Source organism: Poecilia latipinna, unplaced genomic scaffold, assembly GCF_001443285.1.
Source record: "Poecilia latipinna isolate Pla-1442-1.1 unplaced genomic scaffold, P_latipinna-1.0 Scaffold405, whole genome shotgun sequence".
In the NCBI taxonomy this organism is placed as follows: Eukaryota; Metazoa; Chordata; class Actinopteri; order Cyprinodontiformes; family Poeciliidae; genus Poecilia; species Poecilia latipinna.
In genome coordinates, this window is record NW_015113021.1 from 346,726 (window position 1) to 362,532 (window position 15,807).

The 15,807-nt window shown below is 36.6% G+C and overlaps 1 protein-coding gene and 1 non-coding gene across 3 annotated transcripts; one reads left to right on the forward strand and one right to left on the reverse strand.

Annotated features, from left to right (window-relative positions):
* Nucleotides 1-252: 252 nt before the first annotated feature.
* LOC106950518 (NACHT, LRR and PYD domains-containing protein 12-like) lies at nucleotides 253-13,904 on the reverse strand. Of its 2 annotated transcripts, none has more exons than XM_015037433.1 (13): nucleotides 13,886-13,904; nucleotides 10,115-10,179; nucleotides 9,886-9,987; nucleotides 9,282-9,395; nucleotides 8,886-8,999; nucleotides 7,848-8,017; nucleotides 5,957-7,739; nucleotides 5,684-5,854; nucleotides 4,679-4,849; nucleotides 4,402-4,575; nucleotides 3,443-3,619; nucleotides 3,271-3,317; nucleotides 253-2,070 (listed from the first exon to the last, which is right to left on the reverse strand). In XM_015037433.1, exons 2-13 carry the CDS (start codon nucleotides 10,120-10,122, stop codon nucleotides 1,505-1,507), a joined length of 3,597 nt encoding a protein of 1,198 aa, XP_014892919.1. In that variant the 5' UTR covers nucleotides 10,123-10,179; nucleotides 13,886-13,904; the 3' UTR covers nucleotides 253-1,504. The 2 variants fall into 2 exon arrangements, with proteins under 2 accessions (XP_014892919.1, XP_014892918.1); XM_015037432.1 differs by having other exon boundaries at nucleotides 13,838-13,891.
* Nucleotides 13,905-15,465: 1,561 nt separating this feature from the next.
* trnaf-gaa (transfer RNA phenylalanine (anticodon GAA)) lies at nucleotides 15,466-15,538 on the forward strand. The gene has a single exon. It is a non-coding gene; the product is annotated as a tRNA-Phe (tRNA).
* The last annotated feature ends 269 nt before the right edge of the window (nucleotides 15,539-15,807 follow it).

Genomic DNA, 15,807 nt, shown 5'->3' on the forward strand with positions numbered 1-15,807 from the left:
CAACGACTTTATGCACTTCACCAAATTAGGTCCAAAGTGGCTTAAATAAATTAAAATAAACGTTGCAATATTGCAATCACAAAGCTCTGACCTGACTCCTAAGGAAATTACCGTAGGTTTGGTGAAAAGGAATGGAGTTAAATTCCTACAATTCATTTTGAGAAGGTTGTGTAAGTATACCGGTTTAAACTACAAATGTCGGTTTATCTTGCAAAGAAAAACCAGAGTCAAAAATGATCCATAACAATGTAGATAGGTAAAAAATAAACTTTTAATAACTTCCAGAAACAACTGAAATACACATACAGTAACTCTAAGAGAACAGAACTAAATAAAAAGTTAAAGACAAGTTCCAGAGAGGCATGAACAAACTTAAAACAATGTGCAAGTAAAATGACCTGAGTGAATAAAACAAGAAGAAAAATGGTGTGCAAAACTACTGACAATATATAAAAGTAAATAAAACTGGAAAATGAACAGGAGTTTATTACCAGGAGAAAAGATACTGCTGTACAATCATGTCATCTCGTGAAAAAAAAAAAAGATAATTTTTTTGGGGAAAAATTAAATTTACGGTAATCATTTAAAGTGATATTGCCAATTTTAGTAAAGATGTTTGATGGCAGTAAAATAAAAATATTTGCAGCTTGAGTATTTAAACCCGTTTTGTTTTTGCTTTGGTATTTCTCCACACATGCAAAGCCCCTCATGTAACGTTTCTCCTGGTACTGTAACAGGTTACTGTTATTCATGTTAAATGTGCCCAGTTTAAAAATTGCATTGACCTTCTGCTACATCAGAAAATAAGCTGGGATACCCCTTCTCCCGAGCACGAAAGTGCAACATACTGAATGTATAATACAACGCAACAAAATACAGTCCTTAAATTCAGCAATACTTAAATGACAGTCCATCTGAACATACATAAACACACTACAGTACAGCTCAGTTATAATAAAACTAGTACAATTATTTTCCCTGACCTCAGTAACAATGTGTCTCCGCATAAATAATGAGTCCTTTCTCCTTTGATTCATCTCTTTGATAGAAACAGATTCAATCAAATACTAAAAGAGCTGGTTGGAAATATTTAGGCAGAATTAATTCCTTTGAGTCACATTCAAATTTTTTCAGTACAATTCAAAACCACCTATGGATATTATTTTATCCTAATAAATTACCTTTATTACTCTCAAGATTAAAAGACAATTTAAACATAAAATACAAAAACCATTTATAACAATGTCAGAATATTTCTGATTAAGCTTCTTAACCATTATTTACTGGCTCATTGAGTTTTACTATTACATGCAGTTAAAAAGCTTTTAATAAAAGAAATACATAAATGAATAAATATGTGAATAAATAACTTTGACAAAACAGTTTACGATGTAACAAAATAAGAGTTGCATCACATTGCAAGTAAATTGTAACGTCAATACAGCAAAGAAGCTGGTTAAGCTGATACGTGCTAGCTTGGTACCTCTTGTGCTGAAAGACCTGATCAGTCCAATAAAGAGATCAGATGCACTGATGAACCTTTTGGAACATTGACCCAAGACCACAATCCAAATCCTGGATAAAGAGCTTCAGTGAATGTGGTGTGGAAAGTGTGGATGTGGATCAATGTGTCCGAGGAGACTCTGTAGAAGGACAGCGTTCCTGCCGGCCAGTCCAAATACACTGCTACTCTGTGAGATGAAGTGTGGGTGACCACTGTGGTGTAAGGGATGGATATTCCTTTTTTATTGTGCCAGACAGAGTAAGAGCTGCCATCATAGAACAAAGTCCAGGATTGGTCATTTCCACCAAACCAGCCATCATTTTCCTCTCCTCTCCTGATAATTCCTTTGTAACTCACTGAAGTGTGAACCCCTCCCATCAGCTCGACCTCCCAGTAACAGCGACCTGTCAGAGCATTTGAACACATCACCTGATGGTTCTTCTCAAACCTGTCCGGATGATCGGGATATGGCTGAGCCTCCTCCACGTATGATGCCTTTGTGTTGTTGTCTGACAGTTTCACATTTCGGTTCACCGAGTTTGTATCGACTGTGAGTTTACACCAATCTGAAGAGCAAAACAGAAAATAATGCCTTGTGAGTAAATCCTGCGATTCACAGTAATAATAGTTATAATGCAACACATTAACCTGTATCCCCTCTCCACTTTATCCCACCTGGACATTTCAATAAACGCATCTATCCTTCTAACTATGTTATAAAACTATTGTTACAGCTTTTAGGCAATGTAGCAAAAAAAAAAAAAAACACATTCTAAGAAAGATATGTATAAATATGCACCCCAACAGATGGACTGTTTATTACAATGCAGCATGTTGAGGGTGAAGTTTTCCCCTTTGTTTTGTCATGTTTCATTTTTTTCATTCCTCCGTAATAAACTAAGCATAATCTATGACGTCGTCCACACAGAGACGAACATGGTGAATTTTTATAAACAAGAGAAAATGTCCGTCCAAACTAGAGGATGCTGCGCCACCGACGGCATGGTAGTAGGCACGCCAGGCCAATTGGTGGCGCTGTAACACTGTGTGTGTGAGTGAGGCACACACCAGTCACAGAGAGAGATGGAGCTAATTTATGACTACATGTTTCATTTAGGAACAAAATTAGAGACTCCACTGACAAAGCTTATCTTGCTCAAATGTACTTATGTCAAAAAACTGTTCACTGTGAAAAGAAAAGAGGATTAAGTCAATCATAGAAAAAAAAAAAACATTCAGCCTAAATTGGTGATAAGATTGAATGACCCAGAAATAAAAAAGAGCTATCCAAAAACGTTAGCCAGCCTCAAAGAGAGAGACAGAACCGTGACAGTCCTGAAGCACTGTATTTGAGCTGCCTTTATACCTGTCACAACCCCCTTTCAGGTGCAACTGGAGCTATATGAGGTAACCCGATCACCTTATGTAGAGAAGAATAAACATGCCAAACTTGGGGCTCTCCAGCCATCACAACACTGAAACATGAAACAGGCATTTTGAAATTCTTCCACTCTGGAACCTAGCTTCAAAAATTATTGTTTCTGGTCTCCCAAAACACCGGATCAGTGTGAACCCACAGCCTAAACATCAAAATGTTGGGTTTTTTTTGGAGTTTGCTGTAAGTAGAATCTGGCTTTTGTTCCCATTTGTTAATTTAGGTCCCAGTTTCTGATCTCATACCTGAAAATTACCAATAAGTAAAATAGCCTGGAGCTTGCTTTTTAGATGTAAACTAGTGATAAGTTCAAAAACAAAACCGTACTTACATTTCCTCAGTCCTGGTGTTAACCACTCGACTCCAGCTGGATGTGTTCTGAAGAAATTTAGTAGGGAAGAAAAATGTTGATGCTTCTTTACGTCACACAATGACAGTAACATATTTTCTTCGTCTCAACAAAGTGAAATTGTCTGAGACTGAATCAGGCCTTTATACCACACCTGAGAACTTGAAGCTTGGACTGTGGATCCTTCAAATTAGCAGATAGAAGCTTTACTCCAGCGTCATCTGAATGATGGTTGTAGGTCAGATCGAGTTCTGTCAGCTGGAAAGAGGTGGAATTCAAAGCTGATGCCAGAGAAGCAAATCCTTCTCCTGTGACCAGACAGCCAGACAGTCTACACACACAGAACAATGCAGTGTGAGCACAATGCAGGACTTTAGAAATTATGTCATTCTCACAAACTGAAGACTTTGGTCAACAAAATTGATGGCACTACGTTTTTCTTTTATAGATGTTGGGAAATGACAAAACTTTATTTTCAGAATAAAAATAAGGATTATATTAGATATCTTGCCAAGTCCGATCTATTTTAGTACCTACATGCTTTCTGAAGGTAGGTTACTTGTACTTCAGGATGTAGAGTAAATGTATATTGTACATCACACTTCTAGAAAATTATTAGCTAAAAAATGAGCAAATAACAAAAATCTATTTGCTAAAAATAATTATTATTTTTTAGCAAATCTTTTTCTTTGTACGTCATGATTATGGGCAACTATCCAATAAAAGACAAGTATGTTTTTAAAAGAAGTATGTTTTTCTGTGTCAATTTTAAGAAAAAGAAATTAGGTGGCTTGACCACTTTCACAAAGCACAGTAACATTTTAAAATTAAACTAATACACTAAAATAACACAAAGCAAAAAGGCTTCAGAATGCCCAAAATAAACGCATCAGAAGTGGCAAAAATTTCATTGGGTTCTCACCAGAACTTGTTTTCTCGGTCCTCATGTAATTTACTAGTGTAGTATTATTTAAGGTTTATTTTTCTGATAAAATACCTGACGGGTTTCACTAAGAATATTGTCCCTTTTTTAACTAGCACTTTTGCTTTGAGTCAGAATTTTACTGGACTGAGCTCAACAATCATCCAATGAGCTCATTAGTCAGGGATTACCTTAGAGTTTCTAGCCGACAGTACGAACTCTCCAGTCCAGTCGATAGCAGCTTCACTCCTGAATCCCGCAGGTTGTTGTTACTTAGTTCCAGCTCTTTAAGGCAAGCAGACTCAGAGCTGAGAACTGCAGACAAAGCTTCACAACTAGTTTCTGAGAGGCAACAATGATTCAGTCTATGGGGAAAAAGAAAAGGAAAAGAACAGACAAAATATTATGTTAAGCACATCCAAAAGATGTAATGGCTAAATTTCAAATATTGCTTTACTCCATTCTGACCTGAGAATTTCCAGTTGACAAAATGAGCGTCTCAGTCCCTCAGACAACTTATCCACTGCTGAACCTTGCAAGTTGTTGTTGCTCATGTCAAGCTCTCTCAGTCGAGAGAAGCTGCTCAGATGTGGATGTAAGATGTCAATACTTCTCTCTGAGATGGAACAACCCCTCATTCTGAAGAAAAATTAAAAACAAGACCTTTTCTGATCAGATAAAATTATCAGAAATGTGTTTGTCCTGTGCATGTAACCTTCTGGAAGATTGAAGAATAGTAGATAAAATTAGTTCAAGCAACATTGACTGAGAATCAAACACTTTTGTAAACCACATTTACCAAATTGTTTGTCTTCCTGCTTAAGGAAAAACCGGTGATTTGTTCATCTTTTCCACAAAAGGATCATTTCAAAAATATTTTTTGATGCAAGATCGGTTTTGGACAAAATGGTTTTGTCCAAAACCGATAATGTCCAAAAATGAATGGAGTTTGGGGAAATCTGTCCATTAAAGTAAAGGTCAGAAACCATGAAAGATTGTCGACCCTGAAATAAGTACAACTTCAGACACAGAACCTTCTGCTATTGAAAATATTTATCCAATCAGAAAGAAAAGAACCAAATTAAAAAAGGTTGAACTTCTGCTAACCAAATAAAATCTTGAATGCAACAGTTTACACCACAGACGTCATAAAAAACACGAACCCAAAACCTGCTCCAAAACTATTGGTGTTGCTATATAATTCAAAGATAAATTTCAGAATACTATTTTAATATCCACAATATATTTTCATAATATATGCATACATTATTTTTTGCAATACAAATTATTTCATTTGTAGACAAAATAATCTCTACAGGCACCAAACAAAGTCATTTGAACTAATTCCAACAAAAATAATCTAATACTTTAAAATTAAACAAAACGGGTAATAATTGTAATACTCAGTATATTAAACAGGTGAAAGAGTACCGTTAGCACCTTGAGTATTAAGTTTGGTTCTGAATATCTCACCTAAGAGTACCGAGTGCGCAGTTTGGGTTCCTCAATCCCTCAACAATCTGCTTCATTCCTGAATCTTGCATGTTGTTGTTACTAAGATCCAGCTCCCTCAAAGAAGACTTGTTGCTGAGAACTGAGGACAAAGCTTCAAGACCACTTTGTGAAAGGGCACAGAAAGTCAGTCTGAAAAAAAAAAAAACATGTAAAAAAAAATTTAACAGGGTTAATCTTTTGCTAAGCTTTTACCAACAAAGCAAATGATATTGAAATAAAATGTGCACTTACACAACTGTCTTTGAGACTTTGATCAAAGGCAGCAGCCTGAGAAGAACGTTTTCAAAGACAGAAAACCTGGTAAAGTCGAATACATCAAGACTTTCTTCTGAAGATAATAAGAAGAAGACCAGGGCCGACCACTGGGCAGGAGACAACTTATCAGTGCGTAGTGCTCCTGCAGATAAGAACTGCTGGATCTCTTGCATAAGAGAATCATCTTTCAGTTCATTCAGACAGTGGAACAGATTGATGCTTTTCTCTGTAGACAGATTTTCATTGATCTTCTCTTTAATGTATTGGGCAGTTTCCTGATTGATCTGAGAGCTTCTTTCCGTTTGTCTCAAGAGGCCATGCAGGAGTTTCTGATTCGTCTCCAGTGAGAGTCCCAACAGAAAGCGAAGGAACAAATCTAGGTGCCCATTTGGACTCTGTAAGGTCCTGTTCACAGCACTGTGGTAAAAACTGAGGATCGTTGGTTTCTTCAACAATGTGGGCAATGTTGATGGGGTTGTTTCTTTCAGATGATTGACACCAGACTCTGTGAAGCTCAAATGGACATAAAGAGCAGCAAGAAACTCCTGAATACTCAAATGTACAAAGCTGAACAGTTTGTCATCAGACAGCACTCTCTCTACTTTAAAAATCTGTGTGAACATTCCAGAGTACTCTGAAGCACCTTGGACACTGATACCACATTCTCTCAAATCTGATTCATAAAAGATTAAGTTTCCTTTCTGCAACTGCTCAAAAGCTAGTTTTCCCAGAGACTTCATCATCTGCTTCCTCTTTGAACTCCAGTGTTCATCTGTCTCATTGTCCCCATCGTATTTCACCATCTTAACTTTGGTTTGGACCAGCAGGTAATGGATGTACATCTCAGTCATTGTCTTTGGCAGCTCTTTGGTCTGACTTGTCTGAAAGACGTCCTCCACAACTGTAGCAGCGATCCAGCAGAAGACTGGGATGTGGCACATGTTGTGGAGGGTTTTTGATGTCTTGATGTGGGAGATAATCTTGCTGGCCAATTCCTCATCCTGGAATCGTTTTCTGAAGTACTCCTCCTTCTGTGGGTCATCAAACCCCCTGACTTCTGTCACCATGTCAACATAGTCATGAGGGATCCAACCGGCTGCTGCAGGTCGAGTGGTTATCCACAGACGAGCAGTGGGAAGCAATTTCCCTCTGATGAGGTTCGTCAGAAGGGCATCCACTGACGCAGGCTTGGTAACGTCAGTCAGGATCTCATTGTTTTGGAAGTCCAGAGGAAGTCGACACTCATCCAGACCATCAAAGATGAATATGACCTGGAACTCAATAAACCCGCAAATTTCCTTGGTTTCAGTAAAGAAATTATGAACGAGTTCCACCAAGCTGAACTCTTTGCCTTTCAGAGCATTCAGCTCCCTGAATGTGAAGGGGAATATGAACTGGATGTCCTGGTTGGCTTTGTTTTCAGCCCAGTCCAACGTGAACTTCTGTGTTAGGACAGTTTTTCCAATGCCAGCCACTCCCCTCGTTATCACTGTTCTGACTGGGTTATTTTGTCCAGGTGAACCTCTGAAGAGCTGTTCCAGTCCGATTGTCACTTCTTCTCCGCTTTGCTTTCTGGAAACTGTTTCGATGTGTTTAAACTCATGTTCTTCATTCACCTCTCTGGTTCCACTCTCTGTGATGTAGAGGTCTGTGTAGATCTTATTCAGAGGGGTTGGTTTTCCTGTCTTATCAATCCCTTCAGACACACACTGAAACTTATTTGTCAGAGCAGATTTAAGTTTACGTTGACAAACTGCACCTGAATAAACAAAAAAATTCATTAGGGAATTATAATAAGTACATTTCGCACACTTAATTTACATGTAAAAAAGTAAAAAGATTTCTATCTCAGGGAAGATTTTCTTACTTTTGAGAATATGATCAATTAGCTGCTTCAGATGAACTTGGTCAAGGTCTTGCTTTATGACCTCCGGTAATGATGCCACCTCTACCAACACTTTTCCATCCTCCCACAGATTTACAAAATCTTCGGTATATTGTAGGCAGAAACACTCCTGTGAGCTTTTCTGTTCATGTCTATGGAGAACAAGAAAGAGCAAGTTTAAAATTAAAAATCAAACTTGAAGGAATTAATAATATCAAAACTTAAGTTGTGGTTATTGTGAATAGTAGAGATGTATTAATTAGTTAGAGATCACACTGATTGATTAACACATCGATAAGTGTGATTGGTGTTTTGGTCAAACACCAAAAAAAATTTGTTTCTATTCATTAAATGCATCAAAGACTATTTTTACTGTATAAATGCATCCCTTATTTTAAATTTACGTACACTTATATACAGATTTGGGACTCATGCTTTGATCTATAAAAGGGGACAATCCTGAAATGTCTTCATTTCACGCTGAAATAAAAAATACACCATTTCTCTCAAAGAACCTGTTGCATATTCTTTAATGTCCTGTGTTATATCCTTAGATAAAATGCAATTGGTAGGAATCAGAGTCGGAAGGTCAAAACCGCTGGTCAGCAAACACCACATGCTAACTATTAGCGCATCTCTAATAAATACCAATTAGCATGTGTTACTTTACTTTTGTTTAAAAAATTATCATGATGTAGCACAGAAAACATTTTTTGAGATGTTGGGTTGTTTCAAATTGATCTATTTACTCATAATAACTGGTATTGAAAATAAATGTTTGGGTCACAACATTATATCACAAGCTTGATTGTACTCGGGTATTACTGCATCCAAAATGCATCACATGAGATAATGGTGCATAAAACAAGTAAAAATGCTAAGCAACTAATGAGCTTTTAAATACCATCCTTAAATATTTATACACTGAAAGACCAATGATGATGGGAAATTAAATGGTGATTTCCCATCATCATTTAATTTATGCCTCAACAAATCTGTGTCGTTTCAATAACAGCTTACTTTTGTTTAGAAGATGATGGATGTATTTTAAAGAAGATGACAACATCCTTTGATGTATCACTCCTGCATGATGCACAGCTAGGACTGGGTGAGTTTGGGCTCCGTAGCTGGATTCTGAAATAAAGTCAAGCAAAAAATAAATAAAAAAATTATATATATGCTAAAAATGTCTAATCTAAGCATGGCAGGGGGAAAAGATAGTGTTATTAGTTATCAGTCTGCAGATTGCTGTTGGTTTTCAAAACGGCCAGATGAGAAGTCTGGTTCCGTTCATCCATCCATCCAATCTCTTCAAATGCCATATCTCTTTGATATACATCTCAGATACAAACATTTTCACTTGAATAATATCAATTCAGTCTATTTTTAAACAAACTTTCTTGAAGTTCATCTTACATCTCTTCAGCAGATAAGGACTCTGCTTTAAAGTCAAAGTGAAGGTCCTTTGATGCATCACTCCTACAGGACACACAGATAGGGCTAGGAAAGTCTCCTCTGTCCAGCAGTCTCCTGAATCAAAGTAAAATTACACAACTTTAGCACAAAAAGTAATTCATTCTGTAGATCTTCCCATAGTCACACCTCTAGCAAATTATTATTCTGTCTTAATTTAAAATATGTGAACAGTCAGTCAGACACAACTAGACTGTAATAAAAAAGAAAAACCAGAAGCTGGCTTATTTATTACAGAAAGTTCAATGAAACAAGTCTGGTTAAATTAACGAAGTTTATTTTTCCATCCCTGAGAATGTCAAAAGCAAAAGTATGTCTGCATGATTGCTCTGCTAAGACTGGCAATGACTACAATTTCAATCCTACCATTTCAGTCAGCCTGAGTGAAAACGTATAATACAGGGAGGACTCTCTTGATATCTAGTATCCATCTAGTTTCCAAACGAATGTTGCAAAGTTTTAGATCATTTTGCCAAGCCCTAGTTTATGTATCTTTCCAAAATATCAGAACATTTCAGCAGTATCATGGTCGTTATTGACAGCTTACATCAGTTCAGCAGATGAGGTCTGTCCTTTAAGGTCATTGGGAAGCTCCTTTGTCACATCATTGTTGCTTGGCATACAGGTAGAACAAAACTGCAGTCCACTTCTACAACAAATCACAAAAAAGATATGACAATCAAACTTGTATGACAAACTGAAAATATCACAAAGCAATGTCCAAACTCAAATATTTCAATGTTTTTGATTAAAAAAAAAACCTAAAAAAGTCTCACGCTATCATCTTATTTGGAATCAAGACGATTCATTGAAGCACTGTCCAGGTTCAGCACTCTCTGACCTGTAACACAACACACATAGTATCGAGTGAATAATGATGATGATTGTCTGAATGATGAAGCAGCAGTCTATAGAGGCAACATCTGATCTGACAGAAAGATGCAACTGGTCTTTAATTAAAAGGTGTTTGTTCAAAACTAGATCACTCTAACTGTTCATTTATACAAGTCCTTGCAACCTTAAGTCGATTATCTCCAATTACCAATCAGCATTCCAGAAGCCTTGGCTAAGAAGGAGACACGTTACATGAACATTTCTAAACAAGTCTATGAATATTTAATCTATTAACACTGAGCTATATAAATTACAGAACACTTCACTGTTCATCCAAGTATACAAACACCTGATTTGTAATGGGTGAAAATAGGAAATATCTTTGACCTTAAACACCCAAAGGAAGAAGTCACATAATCTCATGATGTGAAGTCACATGACCTACTACAAAATTAGAGTGTGGCACAGAGAAAAATGTGATTCAGGGATAGAAGAAAACATATATGTGAAAGTGGAATAACCATCACTTTAAAACTGCATTTAATGTTTTAAAGACAATTCCTCATTGTTTTAAAGGATAAACCACCTTGCACCACCTCACTGATATGGAAGGATGGGTGTCTAAACCTGCACCCTTTTCTTTCTCATCTGAAAAATAGTAGACCTAGCCTCTTATTGCTTCTACATGGGGGTTGGCTGGTGGTTTCCAACGTTTGACTATACAAAGCCACTATGATGTCATCCACAATTCATTACCTAATATTTTATATATTCTTATTCCATGCAGTAACCTTAAGTCGGAAACTGAATCTGTTTGTGACTACTTCCTCTCCTCCTACTCCAGAACTGGTCAAATGATGTAGTTTCACATATGAGGTCTGAATCAGCTTTTTCTGTTATTGGGGACTTCACTTCGCACGAAATGGCGTGTGAGGCTTTAGCTTTTCAAATTTCCGCCCCGTCATGCAAGGATGGACATCATTCAATTACTCTGAAAATAATTTTGTTGGAGGGATATGTTTTATTTTAGTTTTTAAGGTTCTTACAAAATTTAGTAAAATTCTCCTGGAAAAAGCCAGAATCTGTTGTTGCTTCAGATCAAAAATAAGGCCAAGTGTATCAAGTATTAGAAGAGTTTCCACCTCTAAAGTTTGTTAACTTTGGTCTGAATAACTTGTAGAGTTTGTGAAATTGTAACCTTTTCTGGAGGTTGGGTTTCTTCTAAAACTGAAATTCTAAGCAAACCAAAACCTTGCACTACAAATTATGTGAAAATGTGCTGGTTGGATGTGTTTGGGTCAGGAGTACCAAGAATAAAATAGCAAGAAGATGCTGTGTTCCAAGCTAATTGAAATAATGAAAAATGTGATCCTTTTAGTTGCATTTTTCTGAGTTTTCAGGAAAACTTATCTGAGAAGTATACCAATTGGATTTTCAGAGGTGATCTTGCACAATGCCTTTTCCTTTATGAAAAAGGCATGCAGCTTTAGTTAGTTATTTTGTTTATGTTCCCACACCCCACAATTAAAAGGAAAATTAGTTAGTTTGTTTTAAATAGACTAAACCAGGGGCACATCAATAGGTGGCTGATGACGGAGGAATAAATCCAACAACCTTCCAGTTGCAAGTGAACTCTATCCACTGAACCACAGTTTCCAACAAACAAACAAAAAACACACCAAAAGTGAAAGCGTCCCAGATTATAGATTATTTCTTGCATTCCAAAAACTGTTTGTTGAGATTCAGATTTTAAAAAATCTGACACAAGAAGAGTGGAACCATTTTTAAAGTCTTTTAAATCTCAAATAGGGTTGTTGTAAAAGAATATTTAAGTAATCGAGGTACTCAAATCATTCGAGGAATCATTACAGCCCTAATCTCAAACCATCTTTTTCTCCTTCCTTTAGTTTACAATTTGATTTAGGGAACATGTTGGGAAATGCAGGACTGTCTTTGCTTCTTCTGTAATCGAAGAAAACTATTTACTTCCCTTTTTTTTCCACTAGAAACAAGTCACAAGCGCAACTTAATGTGGCATTGTATCACCATTTTTCTGGCTGGTGAGTAAAAGTCATGGCATTTATGTTACACTGCAATGTTTCTCTTTTACCTAGTCAATGACACCAGTAGTGGTTTCGTCATTACTGTTCACCAGTAATGGTGAAATCACCTAGTTCAACATATCAGATAAACTTAGTGGATTTTGAGCCAATCATGATGCCAGGCAGAAAAGTCTTCAACCCTTCTTGGCCATGATAAAGAAACAAATAAACAAGATGGGTTTTTATACAATTAGTTTTCCCAACAATCCAAAAGGAATAAACAAGAATGAGAATGAAGAAAAAAAAATATTCCAGAGTTAAAATTAGTTATCAGCCATAATGAACCTGATTAAAGATTTTCTGTGATAGGTTATGGTTAGAGCTAAACTGAGAAAAACTGGCCTGATGTTTGTGACTGAAAACACTCTGTCGTTTCAAATTCCAGACAGATCTGTAACCATAAAAGGATTTACTTTCAGGATGGGCACATGCAAGGTTTCTGCTCTTTTAAAACCTGTTCCTCAGGCTTTACCTTTAAGCAGCTGTCACTCTGTGACTGCTTAAACTTCCTAAAGTGGAAATATGAGCCACATTAGAGAAAGCTTTAGCAGCCAGACAGCTATAGTATTTCTTGTTTGATTTGAAGGCCTTAGAACATCAACCAAGTCTTTTTATGTCCCATTTACTTTCACCACAAAAGAAAATCATCCCCATGAGCTAAATAGATTTGTTGTTTCTGATCTAGCAGCTGCAGTTATGGTAGTTTCAGTCTTTCCGCTACTGAATTTAAGAGTTCAAACCCAATTCTAAAGTCACTCTTATTTTCTCCCTAAAAGAGTTGAGTTGTAAATTCATGTTAGGTCTGCCTTTTAGGAATTTACCAAGGACCCAGTAAAGTGCATGAAAAGTCTTTTGACTACCGACCTGATAGCGAATTAACTATTGAGAAGAGAGGTAGACAAGATAAACAAATAAACCTTACTGTAATTATTGATAATGAACAGATAAAATACTACGCTATTGATTATCTGCAGTTACAGTCTCACATTTACTCTGCATTAATCTATTCAGATTTAAGCAAGTGCAAGGTTGCTAAAACAACCAAACCAAAATTACAAAGGCATCATGTCTGTTTTTATAGGTCTGCTTTCACATTTTGGAAAGATCGATCCTAAAACACTCTTCCTTTCATCCGTGTTCATCTGTCTTATGCAAAATTGCTTTAGCGTTACGCAAAGTTGCAAAGCTTAACAACAGGGACATGTTGTTATGTTGCATAATAGGGACATATAGTCAGACCACGGGTAATGTATTTACGTAAACGATCTATCACTAGGGTAAATGCAACATCACTGGTGTTGTGCACAATATTAAAATAAAATGAAATAAATAAATAATAATAATAATAATAATAATACATTTGAATCTAACTGTATTTTGGGGATATATGCATTTTGGTGCGCCGGATAATTCTTTCGTTGTGCAATGTCTTTTTTTCGTATAAAAATGCCAGGACAACAATGAACGTTTCATAATTTTATCTTAAATAACATATAAGCCGATTAAAGTTGTCAGATCCAGCAGAAAGTTCCAAAAACGGATAAAGTGGATGAAGCTACTTACTGTGTCTCGACAAAAGTTGAAACAATACAGAAAACAAGTGAAACTAACCTCCTCCTTCTTCTTCTTCATCTTCTTCTTCTTCTTGGTTTTTTTTATTGGCGGTTGGCAACAAACTTTCAGTAGCATTACCGCCACTTACTGGTATGGAGTGTGGTTCGTGATGATCTATATACTTTTACTTCATACCTAATCCCTACATTAATTTCTGACTAAACATACACTCACACATACACACCTTCTTATATAATCTTACTTGCATATATCTTTATATACCACTCTTTGTTATTCTTTACACATTCACCACATGGTTTCTGTTTTTTAAGAAACCAAATAATTATTTGAATATGTCTACTCCCCAAATTCCTCCTCAAAAAATCTGATAAATTAAACCTTTCTTTAATACCTTCACACTCTCTCAACATGCATCTTCTCTATTCTTCATAAAATAACATGCTCTATTGTTTCAAACTTCTCACAATAATCACACTTTTCAGTTTTATGCTTCTGTATTTTAAAAAGAGAATAATTAAGCCCTGTATGACCGAACCTTAACCTCGTTATTATACTTTCCTCCTTCCTGTTTCTTCTTCCCTTTCTTTTCCTTCCTACAAACTTCTGAATTTTATAAAACCATCTTCCTGTTAAACTTTCATCCCACCTTCTCTGCCATATTTTCATCAGCTATTCTTTGATTTTACTTTTCCCTTCAGATTTACCTGTCCTAACTGCAAAACTAATGGGATTATGTATTGCGTTCTTTGACATTTTATCAGCCATACCTCAATTACGACGAATTCTAGTTCTTTCCCTTTGACTAAAACCTGATATTGTATCCCTCGTTTTATAAATTTTTCAAATCCGCCTCACACCTCCTAATTCTTCTCCCTCCTCCTCCTCCTTCTCCTCCTCTTCATGCTCCTCATCCTCCTCCTCCTCTTCTTCTTTTCTGTTTTAACGGCGGAAGGCAACCAACTAAAGTTGCATCAACCGCCATCTACTGACCAGGAGAGTGGTCATTGCAGTATGTCAAATGCTAAGTTCAGAAATAATTACATAAATAACTATAAACCGAAATTCCATTACTAATCCTTTTCCCAATTTCAACTTTAAGCTGTGGTGCAACAATCGCTGTTCCTAACCTATTAGTTATATTTTGTGATGCATCAATATATGTAAACAGCTATAATACTGATTTAAGTATTCTTCTACAATATATTTATTCATAATGAGATAATTATCGTTATTCTTCACTTCTAATAATAAAAAATCTACTTTAGGAACAGAGTATCCAAGATGTTATTGCGGGTACAATAATTATCTGACATATATTTAATTGGTCATTCATTAACTTTGGAATTTCCTATGCATAATGTATTAATTTCCTTTTCCCAAACCATGTATCAAAAGATTAGTACAAGGTATTGTGGACAGTCTGGACCTTTGCTGAGGTCGTTCCTTATCAATAATACCTGCTTTTATTCAATACAACGCATTCTCGCTTTTGAGAGACTTGTCCTGTCATCAGAAATCAACCTTTCATCACTCCATCATCAACAGTGTCAACTTATACGTGGCCGGTTTTCGAGCTCCAGGAGCGATCGCTGTGCGGTTTTTGCACAGGAGCCATCGCCGAAATAGCTCAGCTGGGAGAGCGTCAGACTGAAGATCTGAAGGTCCCTGGTTCAATCCCGGGTTTCGGCAAATCTTAGAAACGTCAAAGGATTAGTACAAGGTATTGTGGACAGTCTGGACCTTTGCTGAGGTCGTTCCTTATCAATAATACCTGCTTTTATTCAATACAACGCATTCTCGCTTTTGAGATACTTGTCTTGTCATCAGAAATCAACCTTTCATCACTCCATCATCAACAGTGTCAACTTATACGTGGCCGGTTTTCGAGCTCCAGGAGCGATCGCTGTGCGGTTTTTGCACAGGAGCCATCGCCGAAATAGCTCAGCTGGGAGAGCGTC